The following is a 12359-nucleotide window of genomic DNA, read 5'->3' as shown; positions in this document are numbered from 1 at the left end:
TGAAACAAGCGGAACAAGGAAACCTTAGAGTCATCCCAATCTTCTTTAACGTGACCCCAAAGGATGTAGGAAGTCCATACGGAAGTTTTGGCTGTAAGGTATATGTAGAAAGTCAACATAATCCATCTTCTCTGCCCATTTGGACCAAGGCTTTAAAGTCTGCGGCAGGCAATATTGGCTTGCTTTTGAAGAACTATAGGTATTAAAAAAAACAAGAATTACTGTTTTTTTTTCATCATCTAATCTTGTTTTTTATCCTAGAATCTAATTTTAGTTTATCTCACCTGTATTGTAGGAACGAGATGTTGCTCATTCAAGAGATCCTTGCCTCGGTCAAAAAAGTCCTAGCTAGAACCAAACACACACAATGTGCTCTCTAGGGAGATATCACCGGTAATTTCTGGTCGCATTAGTTCCTCGAGAAAGTTTTTCTTTGTCGAAGTAATGAATCACCGCACTGATGGGACCGTATTATATAAATTACGGAGAGCTGAATATTGTAAAGAATAAAATTGATAAAAGTATATCAAAGATTAAGAAAAGGATGATACAACTGCAGAGGCGAGATATTATCTCTTTCCTTAACTCAAAATACGTTCCGTAGTGCGACGGTTTGATAACGTAATGAGTCCCAAGATACAACTGCAAAAATCTTCTGATTTGCGTCACTCTATCAGAAACCTAGCGAAACTAGTTTTGTGTATACTCTCAGACTCAAGGAAAATATCAAAGAGAAAGAAGAGAGAAAAAAAAAAAAATAATGTGAGGGATTTGTTTTTTCTATGCATCTCTGAATGAGCCTTACACGTTTGATATTTAACTTCAAAAGTTAAAGCTACGTTACATATCATATATCATGGAGTCAACCAACGTTTATATTGTAGTGCAGTAATGGAAATTGATTCTCCATGACTCACTTACGTTGACAAAGTAATTATTGCTTTTTTTGACCAAATCAATTCAAAGCCAATGAATTACTTTTGTGGGTTTGCATTTTTATGCTTTAATAAAACATAAAAGATTATCGCTAATAAAATTTGAAAGAATAATAATTGATATATTGTTCAATCAACAAATTCAAATCCAAATTCAAACCCAAATATCCAAAATAAATCATATGCTAAATTTAGCCAAATAAAATGCTTTATAGCTTTTTATATATTTATTTTTGGACCTCCATTTCTCATTCAAAACAACTCTGATTTTGGCAACCAAATACACTAACTCATAGTGTTCACGGTGACGATTGCATCGTGCCCAAGTTCCGGTTCTTCCGACAGACGTCTCCGTCGAAAAACCCATCGGAAGATTGGTCCACACCACTTTGTCAAAAACGAGTTCCAACACGCATAAAGCAACTGCAAGAAATGATAGATTTTAATTGCGACCAAACTCAAATTGTTGGAATTGTCGGGATGCCTGGGATTGGTAAAACCACTCTCGCTGAAGAATATTTTGAAAGGTCAAATGATAGGTATTCGTTTAACAAGATTATCTCGGACATTCGTGAGAGAGGGCATCATTATCTGGAGTACAAGCTTCTGGAAGGTCAAAAGTTAAATGAGGAGGCTAACATTTTCTCAAAGAAAAGTTTTCTTGTTTTGGATGATGTGAGCCAGAAGAAGCACATAGAGTTTTTACTCCAAAACAGAAGACGGATTAAGAAGGGAAGCAAGATTGTCATTACAACGCGTGACAAGTCATCGATAGCAGAATTCTCTCCCGAAATTTATGTTGTCCCTCCCTTGAACGATACAGATGCCTGGCAGCTCTTTAATGATCATGCCTTTAAAGGTGGAGCCTCTAGCACCAAGGGAAACTTCCCCAAGCTGACCCAAAAGTTTGTGGATTATGCTGGAGGCAATCCACGAGCCCTCGAGGAACTTGGAAAGGAGCTTAATGGGAAAGACGAGGCTGAATGGGTGACGAGACTAGAAAACCTGCCATACCAGTGCAATAGTATTATCAAAAAAGAGTTGAAAATCAGCTATGAAGAACTCACTGAGCAGCAGAAGGATGCGTTTCTCGACATAGCTTGTTTTTTCAGATCAGAGGAAGAAAATTATGTAAAGTGTTTATTGGATTCTGAATGTGGTGATGTTGTTAAAAAGCTTGCTGAAATTTTTTTCATTTGTATCTCTGGGGGAAAAATAGAGATGCACAATCTACTCTGTGCATTTGGCAAAGAACTTAGGTCGGGGGAAAGAATGTGTGATCATAGGAAAACTACTACAATTCTAAGAGATGCCGTTCAGCAGGTAGATGAAATGATCTCAAGTCCTATAAATACTTCTCATGCACTCTGCTAACTTCTTTTGTGTTTTGACTTGTTACCAGGAAACAAAAGATGTGAGAGGTATTTTTCTAGACACATGCACAGAAACAAAAGGGATATCAGTAGACAGTAAAAGATTTACCGAAAAGTTCAACCCGATGAATCTGCGGTACCTCAAAATCTATGACTCTCTTTGTCCAGAGAACTGTAAAGTATACTTGCCCGACGGACTTGAGTTTCCCTTCGAAAATATTCGATATCTTCACTGGGAGAACATTGAACTGAAGGAGCTTCCATCAGATTTCAACCCAAAAAATCTTATTGATCTTAGGCTGCCTTATAATAGGAAGATTGAACGTGTTTGGGGAGCTGTTAAGGTGTGTGTCTTTATGTGCATTTTTCATTACTACAGTGGACTATGATCTTGCATGTTTCCAATGCAAGTTAATGTCCATATACGTGTGGTTTTTTACAAAAATTATTAACCTTTTAACCAAAACATGTAGCCCAGTACTTTTGTTAGAATAGATATACACATATATCTTTCGCTATGGTACTTAGTTATTACCAGTTTCTAAGACTTCGGTGTACGCGGCAAATCGGTTCTAATCGCAACCATTTTTAACAAATTTTTCTTTAGAAAAAAAAAATCGGTGTAGATGGCATCTATCTAAGCACCGGACTAGGCACTAAAACCCCTAACTATCGTGTTTTTTTTTTTGAATATTGGTAATTACTTGTGAATTTCCCTTTTGGATCTTTTATGTAATCCCTACATATATACTAACATCCATGTATATTCATATACTCTAACATCAGTATCCTACTGTCATAGTTGAGTTCAAATCCATATATTACATATGATACTGAAAAACATTTTCGCTTTTTGGGTAAAGTGTTAATTTTGTATCATTTCTGTTATCTTATAAACTATTACAGGAATTGCCCCTGTTGAAATGGGTGGATCTAAGCCATTCAACTAAGTTGACTGACCTGTCAGCATTGTCGAAGGCATATGATCTTCGAAGACTTAATCTTAAAGGCTGCACAAGTCTGGATAAGTTGCCAGAAGAGATGGGAAATATGAAGCAACTTGTTTTCCTGAACCTCAGAGGATGCACAACACTCTCAACTCTACCAGAAAGACTGAACTTGATCTCTCTCAAGACCATCATCCTCAGTGGTTGCTCAAGCTTTAACAAATTTGAGCTGATTTGATTTCATATAATCTTGAGTTTCTTCATTTAGATGGAACTATTATCTCCACTCTCCCTCCAACCATCCAGAACTTCAAGAAACTTGTGTTGTTGAACTTGAAAAACTGCACAATGTTGGAGTCTCTCCCGGATTGTCTCAACAAGCTGAAGGCTCTTGAAGAACTTACGCTCTCTGGTTGTTCAAGGCTTAGGAATTTTCCTAAAATTAAGGAGACCATGGAAAATCTACAGATTTTACTACTTGATGGGACCTCAGTTGAAAAGCCACTTCAAGAGCCACTCCAGATGAATGGCCTGTCCATGTTGCGGCGTCTATGCTTAAGCAGGAATGATATGATCAAAAGCCCGCAACCTTGCATCAGCGAACTATATAACTTGCAATGGATGGACTTGAGGTATTGCACGCATCTCACATCACTTTTAACGCTGCCACCCAATCTTCAGTACTTAAATGCACATGGTTGCATCTCGCTAAAAACAGTAGCGAGTCCTTTAGCTCTACATTTGCCAACGGAGAAGGGTCCTTCCTCATTTATCTTCACCAACTGCGAGAAACTGGAGCACGTCGCCAAAAATGAAATAATATGCTATGCTCACAATAAGACCCGGATCTCATCAGATGCTTTGAATCGCCAAAACAAGGTATTTCTCCTGCTTTGGCTCCACTCTTTTACTTTTCCATTTTTATTAATTTATCATGTTTATTAATTTATAGAGTTTGTATTGTAGTAATCTTTCAATAATGAGTTATATTTTTTACCATGCAGGGTCTTGCTTTTGAAACTTTGGCTGCCACTTGCTTTCTTGGAAGTTTAGTTCCTGCATGGTTCGACAACAAAACTTCTGGAGCAGTGTTAGAGCGAGAGCTGCCTCCATATCTGCGTGACAATGGGTTTGTTGGCATAGCTCTATGTGCCGTTGTCTCATTTAAAAACTACAAAATCCAGAACAACAACTTCATGTTAAAATGCATATGCCAGTTGAACAATGCCGAGACGTCTTCTAGCTTCTTCAATTTCCATATCGGAGATTTATCCGAGACAGACAATCAACAACAATGCACGATCAAGTCTACCCACGTCTTTATTGGCTTCACCAGCTTGTTCAACGGTGAGATGAGGCGTGTTCCTACTAAAGCCTCCATCAAATTTGAAGTCACAGATGGTACTTCTGAGGATGAAAAATGTGAGGTGCTGAAGTGCGGTTTCAGTTTGGTTTGTGAATCTGATAATGGTTCTTGGCATGCCAACGCTGAAACAAGTCAATTGATTTGTGAACCTCATAATGGTATTAGTAGCGATGCAAAGGCTGATGCAGTACCGAAGGACAATGGTTCAGGCGCTGATGGAAGTTCAACGGGAGAGGAACTCAGACCAGGCGAAAGTATATTTGTTCGTCTCTGGGGAAGAATGAGTTTTTTTGGTCACTTGAGAAGAAGAGCGTTAAGGTTATTTTGAATCCACAGTGAAATAAAAAGCTCGGTTACAAGGATCAAGGCAAAGACTTGAAATGGACGAGAAGATCTGTCTCTCAAAGCCGAAGACTCGTGAGGGTCTCGTCTGATAAAGAAGTAGCAGTCTCGGCATGAGAGAAAGGGTTTAAAAGCAAGTTTTAACCACTCCATGTGTTTTCTCTGAAAAATTCAGAACCGACCACCGGAGATTTGATGCACCAAGAGAAGACAGAGAACGCATGCCTGCAACTAAGTCGTCTTCTCGGAATAATAATGAAGTCTTGGACAAGAAGAAATGGGATATTAGCAATCTCGGCATGAGACTAAGGGTTTAAAAGCAAGCTTTAACCACTACAAACCCATGTTCTTTGGTCTGACTTTTTTTTGCCTATGGCTAATCTATATCTTAAACATAATATCAACTTTATACTTTAGTGGCAGATGTAGTAGTTGCCGTCACGATATCTATCCCCGGTGGACTGCCGCTTTATTCCATTCGTAACTAATAAAATTGCTACTCCTTCAGTGTTCATTTTGTAAGTGATTTAAATCTCAGTGCATTTGTAAAATATCACATTCGTTGAGCTGGACTGTCTTTAAGACTAGGAAAAGTGATTTTGGGAGATATGGATATTTTCTTAAATGAGAAATAAATATCAATTTTTGAGATAGTATAATGTTAACACATGTGTTTGCCTCGATCATATTTTTTTCTCTAAAGTGTTCTGAATTTTTCGTGTTTGATTTTCGTTTGCTCACAACATTCATATCTCCCCTAACGAAGGCCAATGCCCAATGGTAAAACAAAACAACGAATAAATCTAGATAAACACATGATGATTTTATTTTGGAAAATGTGTCCAAACTAAACAAAATTTTATTTCATTTAAAAATGTTCAAATTAACATATATCCAGATATTAAACATAAGTCATTTTTACATGTTATACAACTTATTGATATATAGCAATCCAAATTATTTGACAAAGATTTCAAGAAATTGGATATATACAGTTTATGGACATGTTTTTTTTCTTTCCAGTTCTATCCAACTTGAGTTTAATACGATATATATTGGCCCATGCCATTAGCATAATCTCGGTCAAGTTTAATCTTCAGTTCTCTTCCCCTTTACGATTCAATTCTCTAATTTTTCTTAGAAAATCTAGAACACGTTTAATCCTGTCGCAACCACCAGAGAGAGTAAGTAGACGTTGGAGATTTTGCTCTAGCAAATCGTGGTCCCGTGAGTTTGAAAAGCTTTGACTAAGTTTCTGAAGTTGACTAGAAACTCCTTGTACTAGAACATGGTGCTTTTGAAAGTGTTCAGACAAAGATCTGATCATGGAGTTATAATCCAATCGGTAAAGCCTTAGATTACGAGGTATGGACTTGGAGAAGCGGTTGTAAAGTCTGGCTCTCAGGCTCTTCTGAGGATAAGACTTGGAGCATAAGTCTGATGTGGTCAGTGTTATGAGATCTGTATCTCTAGTGGCCTGAGAAAGACACAAAAGAGAAAAGATAAGAGATGATCAAGACAGGCTACCAAATCTCAAAATTTAAAGATACATTATTACATTGACATCGCAATGTGTTATTTTAGATACTTGAGCTATTCAATCAATGTTTACAAACTTAAGTTAGAATCTTGTGTTTTTAGTCATATTCATAAGTTGAAACAAATATGTTATTCGATTCATATTTTTTTAAACTGAAGTTGAAACTATATATATATAGATGTTTGAAAAAGTGTTAAAAATGAATAATATAGATGCTTAGAATTTGACATACCAATACACCATCGTTATCAGATTGGAACTCCTTATTTTCTTGGGCCTCATTGTATTCTTCATATGGGATCAACCGTATATAATTGTTTTCTGCAATGAGTACTTCACAAACATCAGGCAATGTCGATACCATTTCCACCATTTTCTTGCTGCTCTGAATCTCTTTCTTTGAAAGATCCATAAGATTTTCTTCTATGACAATATTTCCAAAGGCACACCTTGTGAACAGCTCCAGAGTTTCGTCATCATTTAGACCTTTAAGGTTATAAAACTCACTCATCTGGCACTCCTCTAGAACTTGTTTATTTTGGGAGGTTATGATGATCAAGCTTCCTGGACCAAACTTGTCAAATCCACCAAGAAACGACTTTGCATCCGGAGCATTTTGCACATCATCCAGAGCAATAAGAACCCTTTTCTTGCGGAGGATCGGCTTTGAATCAATACAGTTTAGGTCAAACTTCTCCATTGGAGTCTCACTCAAGTAGTCAGTATCTAAAGCAGTAAGTCTCTTCTCATTATATTTTGTGTCAAAATCTTTGATGAGGCAAGAAGCATCATAACCACCAGACATATGGCGAAAGAGGGCTATAGCCAAAGTCGTCTTGCCAATACCAGGCTTACCAAAAATACCTAGAGTGCGGACGCCCCATGGTTGCTTGCATAGCAAGTTTTCTATCTCCTCTTGCCGCCTGTGGATCCCGATCTCTTCCGTTGGATAGAGCTTCTCACACACATCCCTGGCGATCTCTTTCATAAATTTGTATTCACTGCAAAAAGAAAATTATTCATGTAAATGATTCCTCGGAGCTGCGTTTAAAAAGTAAAGAAGTACGGATCTTCTACGTATTTATTTAAAACTTGGGTTAGGGCGGATAATTAAATGAGCTACTAATATAATGAATATTTGAACATTTAAGTTATTCTTAGTTCGAAGGAACATTAACTTTCAATATTTTTTTTTTGTTATTTTTACGGGTAATAAGCTTGTTTCACTTTTTCATGAAAATATAACTGTTTTATGCTTTTCTTTGAATATTGTTTTTCTTTTTTCTTTTTTCTTTTTTTTCTTTTTTTCTTTTTTTCTTTTTTCTTTTTTTGTTTTTTTTGTTTTTGAAAAAGGTTGGAAATGGAATGGATCAATTGCTTGTTGTAAACTTCATTTATATTCTAAAAACTAAACATAATGTAAAGTACATCAATAATATATTTAGGGTCAATTGCATGTTAATGTTTTTTTAATGTCAAAATGTGAATATCATATTAAATATGAGAAGAGTTTGTAATTTAAAAAAAAGGATTTGACTAGGTCAAGTCAGGCAAAAAATAAAGAAGACTAAGTTAACAACAGGTGATAACAGTATGATCTGTTGTAATATAACTCATAGCGTAGCCACTGCATGTTAATGTTCTTCCAGTATTTTGTGTTGTACTTTGGTTAATTATAATAGTAAGTAAAATGAAGTTTCTTAGAATTGCTGTTGTTTAGGTTTAACTTGAAAAACATAGATATTTTCTCTCTTTGAATGTTTGTGTATTGAATTTATTGGTACTTTCGTTTCTTTTATACTTCTATGAATTGTTGATTTAAACTAAGCGAAAAGAAAATACATGATTCACTGTAATAGAAAGATTATCTTAAATTAGATATATAGTGAAAACATAATAATAATCCTTATTATTTTAAAATATACATGATTGAAGTTTTTATGTGTTATTATTTTTGAAGGCCAAGTAAATCATCTTACCCAAATAATTGATTATAAATTTATAATAAATGTTACTGATTGAATTTATAATATGGTTTTTGCATTTACTTTCTTACATGAAATTAATTTATATTGTTAAATTTTTACTATAATTTGTTATTAATAAACAAAAATATTTAATTTCTATTTAATAGATTTTAATATATAGAACATTAGTTAAGGAAACAATTATAGCCAATTTGTAGTTCCTATATACAGATACCTTCCTTCGTCATTATATATGTGACCTGGTAATACTGCTGATGAGTCCAGTAAAACCTGATCGAGCACCGCAATCTGCCTCGCTGATAATATCGTGACTCCATAGAGCACTGGAACCACCACAAGGTCTTTCTTAGGGAGTTGATTCACAAGATTTTCAGGGGGATAGAACGCGTCCTTGGAGAAAACAACCACAAGAACCTTAATTCGCTCGGCGAACCGATCGCTTTGATCATCGAGCTGATAGATCCCATGGTGGTTGAAAGTAGCTTTGAGGTAGTTGATGAAGGAGGAGATTGATTGGTCGTTGTTGTCAAAACTGATATAAACGCAGTGATTGTTGACGTCGGTGTCCATGTATTTGTTAGGGATATCAAATGCAAAAAATATTTTATCTGTTTGTGTACTGGAAAACGATTCAGTTTTGCCACCCGTTTTTGGTTGGAAATGGAATGGATCAATCGCATGTTATATAGCTTTTCTCAAACAGTTATATAAACTTAATTTGTAGTCTAAAAACTAAACAACATGTAAATTACAGCAATAATATATTTAGGGTCAACTGAACTTGGTAGCGTTTGAAAGCTTCTCAAATATTTATAATATGGCGGGGAAATTTGGTGGAAATTTCATATTTGAAAGGTGACCGTTTCTAAGATCAACCTTATTGCGAAGAAACTCTTTTAGTTTCTAAAAAGATAAAAATAATAATATTCTATTGATATTATTGATATCAATTTATTTTAAATAGATGGACCAATAGATGAAAAGCAAATGTGATTTTGAGTATCTGAAACAGTTGCAAAAATATATCTGCTCTGAACCTATGTGTTTTATTTCTCCCAATTTTGTATTTTTTTTTCTCTTTCTAAAATTATTAGATACTTACTAAGCGTATTTCCAAATCCACTTTATTTTTCATTCTAAAATAGTGCTTAAAGTAATAATTAAATATTTCAATCTATAATAGTGTAAAAATAGGTTTACTCAATATAGATTAACTTGTTTATTTTCTGTTCATCACACAATTTTTTCTTCAACAATCAATTTTATTATAAAATTACTCTATTTTATAGTAAACCATTGGAGATGGTTTAAGCCTCAACTTTGGAGAAGCTTAAAGTGGTAATGTATTGTCTTTTACTCTATCCAACCTTAGTTCAAATAGCAGTGTTGTTTTTTAAAAAATATCTTAGGTTCTAATTTGTATACATTTTTTTTTATTTGAACACCAAGTAAAAAATATTATCACAAAAAAATTAAAAATAAATAAATATAAATGATATTGTTTTCTTAAATGAAATAAATGATATTGAATATGGGATTTACATTAACTTTATTAGATATTAATAATTAACTATATTATGTTCTTATACAGAAATATTTTATTTATTAGATATTTTATTTTTATTAATGTATTTTAATAAATTAAGTTATTAAAAATATATTAGTATACTAAATTATGTTAAAAAAAATTTTGTTTATGATAAAAATGACAAATAAGATTTCTTATTCTTTTCAAATTCATTATGTATAAACATGTACAAATTACAAAATGATAAATAATATTTAATATACACTTTAGACCAATATATATATATATATATATTAAAATTAAATGTTAAAATGATATGAGATACATGTAGATGATGACAATGTTACTTACCGTGTTTTTTTAAAGAAAAGAAAAACTAATCTTGAATTATTAAAATAAAAATATATTAGTATAACAAAGTTTATTAATTCAATTATTTTTACAAAATTATGGTGAAAAAATTGTTTACGATTTTAAAAATTAATGGATTGGAGTTTAAAATGTACTATTGATTATAAAAATACTTTTGGACAACTAAATATTTTATTAATATATTTGGTTAAATAATAAGAGGATAGTAATTTTGTGAGATTTTACAGAATAAAAAGAAGAATTGTGCTAAGGTATCATTTTTTTTTTGTGAAACACTTGATGAAGTGGCTTGAAGAAAATTGAGTATATATTGATGATACTTATTATCTCAAAAACATATCCCACACGACAAGTTCTGCTCTCCAATCCGACACCTTTCTAGAGGAGGAGCGACAATCGATCTAGGGACTGCCAGAAATACAATACATACCGGCTTTCTTGAGTATCGACTTGAAGGTAGTCACGGGCTTAAGAAACTCAGGACTCATGGTTTGCCCAAGCTCTCCGGCCAGAATGGCAAGGCCAACTATAACACAGATACCATTAATGGCTAGCTGGGAGATCGCAACACCACATATGTGGCATTAGAGCAACAAAAGGCACGGAAGCGGAAACCACAAGTGAAACTCATGCAAAAACAACCCATACATGATAAGATATCTCAGAGGAGCAGATTAAAAAACCTCGGAAGATAGGGGTAAACGAAACTTCACTTCAGAAGAAATCCTAAAATCCCTTCTCAAATCGGAAACAGACTTCTCCTAACTCAATGACTTCCAAGTAAGGAACATCGAGTGAGAGGAGAGGCCGAGATCCCTTTAAGAAACCACCCCGCTAGGGTTAGCATTGCATCAGCGCTTGATTCAGACAAAAAACTAACTACCGGTCTCCTACGGCGAGCGATGGGTACGTCGTCATCTAACGACAAAACTGGAACCGCCACTTTCAAAAGAACAGCAGGAAGAAGGTCATTCGCCATTTTATCACGGAAGATGACATCAATTTTATTTCGATCAAGAAACAGAAACACGATAAGAGAAGGAAGTCAGAAGGCGAGAATGAAATAAAATGAGTTAGCTTTTGATATAAGAAAATAAAGAGTTTTATGCCTCAAGCTCGAAACCCTGAAGAACGCAATAATTTTCTACGACAAAAACGATTTGTATTTTCGAAAAACGTGTTTGATAATCAAAATTCCGTAATTAACTTGAATGAAATCCAACTGGAATCTCCAACCGGAACTTAGAATGAGCAGACCAACGGTCTCAAATACGTCATTTAAGTTGGATTTGATACTCGACTCACCTAACCACATGTGACACGTCAGGCTCCGGGGGTGGGGGATATGGTTGGAGCCTCTTTTTCACCCGCTCTAGATCCCTCCAAGATCTAAATCAAAACGTAGTAAATCCCAAATCAAACCCCATCAAAGCCTAAGAAAGAACCATATGTCCACAAAGGTCCACCCCAGCTGGCTAGAAGATTCTAACACGACTACCTCGGGTAGTCAAAACATAACGTAAGGACATTAAAAGCATTAAAGACCACTATAAAGACACTTGATCCACGTCGAGATCATGTATATGCCTCCAAAGACCTATAAAAGAAGGATGACAAGTCAGGAAATGGAGATCCAATTTTCTCCATCGCTAAACTATATTCTCCATACAGTCATATTTTCTTGTCTTCAGATATTCTTTGTATTCATCGTTTACTCTCGATATTATCATCAATAAAACATCCATTTTTTTGTAATTAGTCAGAGCCTAGACTTTGCCTTTTTAGATAACTCTTTCAACAAGTCACCAAAAACATAAACCATATCTCTGAATGTATTTTAGAATTCAACAAAAAACTGACTGAACCAAATATCGAAATAGAGTCATTATTTTTGGGGATAATTTGAAAATACTATGTGGTAGTATAAACTTGCCTTTTGAGAAAGGGCTTGGCTTTGCTTGTTCTTCA

The 12359-nt window shown here is 34.6% G+C and overlaps 2 protein-coding genes across 2 annotated transcripts; one reads left to right on the top strand and one right to left on the bottom strand.

Annotated features, from left to right (window-relative positions):
- Positions 1–1415: 1415 nt before the first annotated feature.
- On the top strand, positions 1416–5280 carry LOC111208923 (disease resistance-like protein CSA1). The gene is made up of 6 exons (XM_022708586.2): positions 1416–2258; positions 2338–2652; positions 3215–3458; positions 3524–4134; positions 4260–4939; positions 5139–5280. The coding sequence occupies exons 1-6, from the start codon at positions 1416–1418 to the stop codon at positions 5278–5280; spliced, it is 2835 nt and encodes a 944-aa protein (XP_022564307.2).
- Positions 5281–5838: 558 nt separating this feature from the next.
- LOC125589818 (probable disease resistance protein At4g19520) lies at positions 5839–9925 on the bottom strand. Its single transcript, XM_048762347.1, has 3 exons — positions 8706–9925; positions 6736–7504; positions 5839–6440 (listed from the first exon to the last, which is right to left on the bottom strand). Exons 1-3 carry the CDS (start codon positions 9059–9061, stop codon positions 6060–6062), a joined length of 1506 nt encoding a protein of 501 aa, XP_048618304.1. The 5' UTR covers positions 9062–9925; the 3' UTR covers positions 5839–6059.
- Between the last annotated feature and the right edge of the window lie 2434 nt (positions 9926–12359).

This window comes from Brassica napus, chromosome C7 (assembly GCF_020379485.1).
Source record: "Brassica napus cultivar Da-Ae chromosome C7, Da-Ae, whole genome shotgun sequence".
NCBI classification, from domain to species: domain Eukaryota; kingdom Viridiplantae; phylum Streptophyta; class Magnoliopsida; order Brassicales; family Brassicaceae; genus Brassica; species Brassica napus.
The sequence above is the reverse complement of the archived record's forward strand: the minus strand, read 5'-3'. Positions and strand labels throughout refer to the sequence as shown.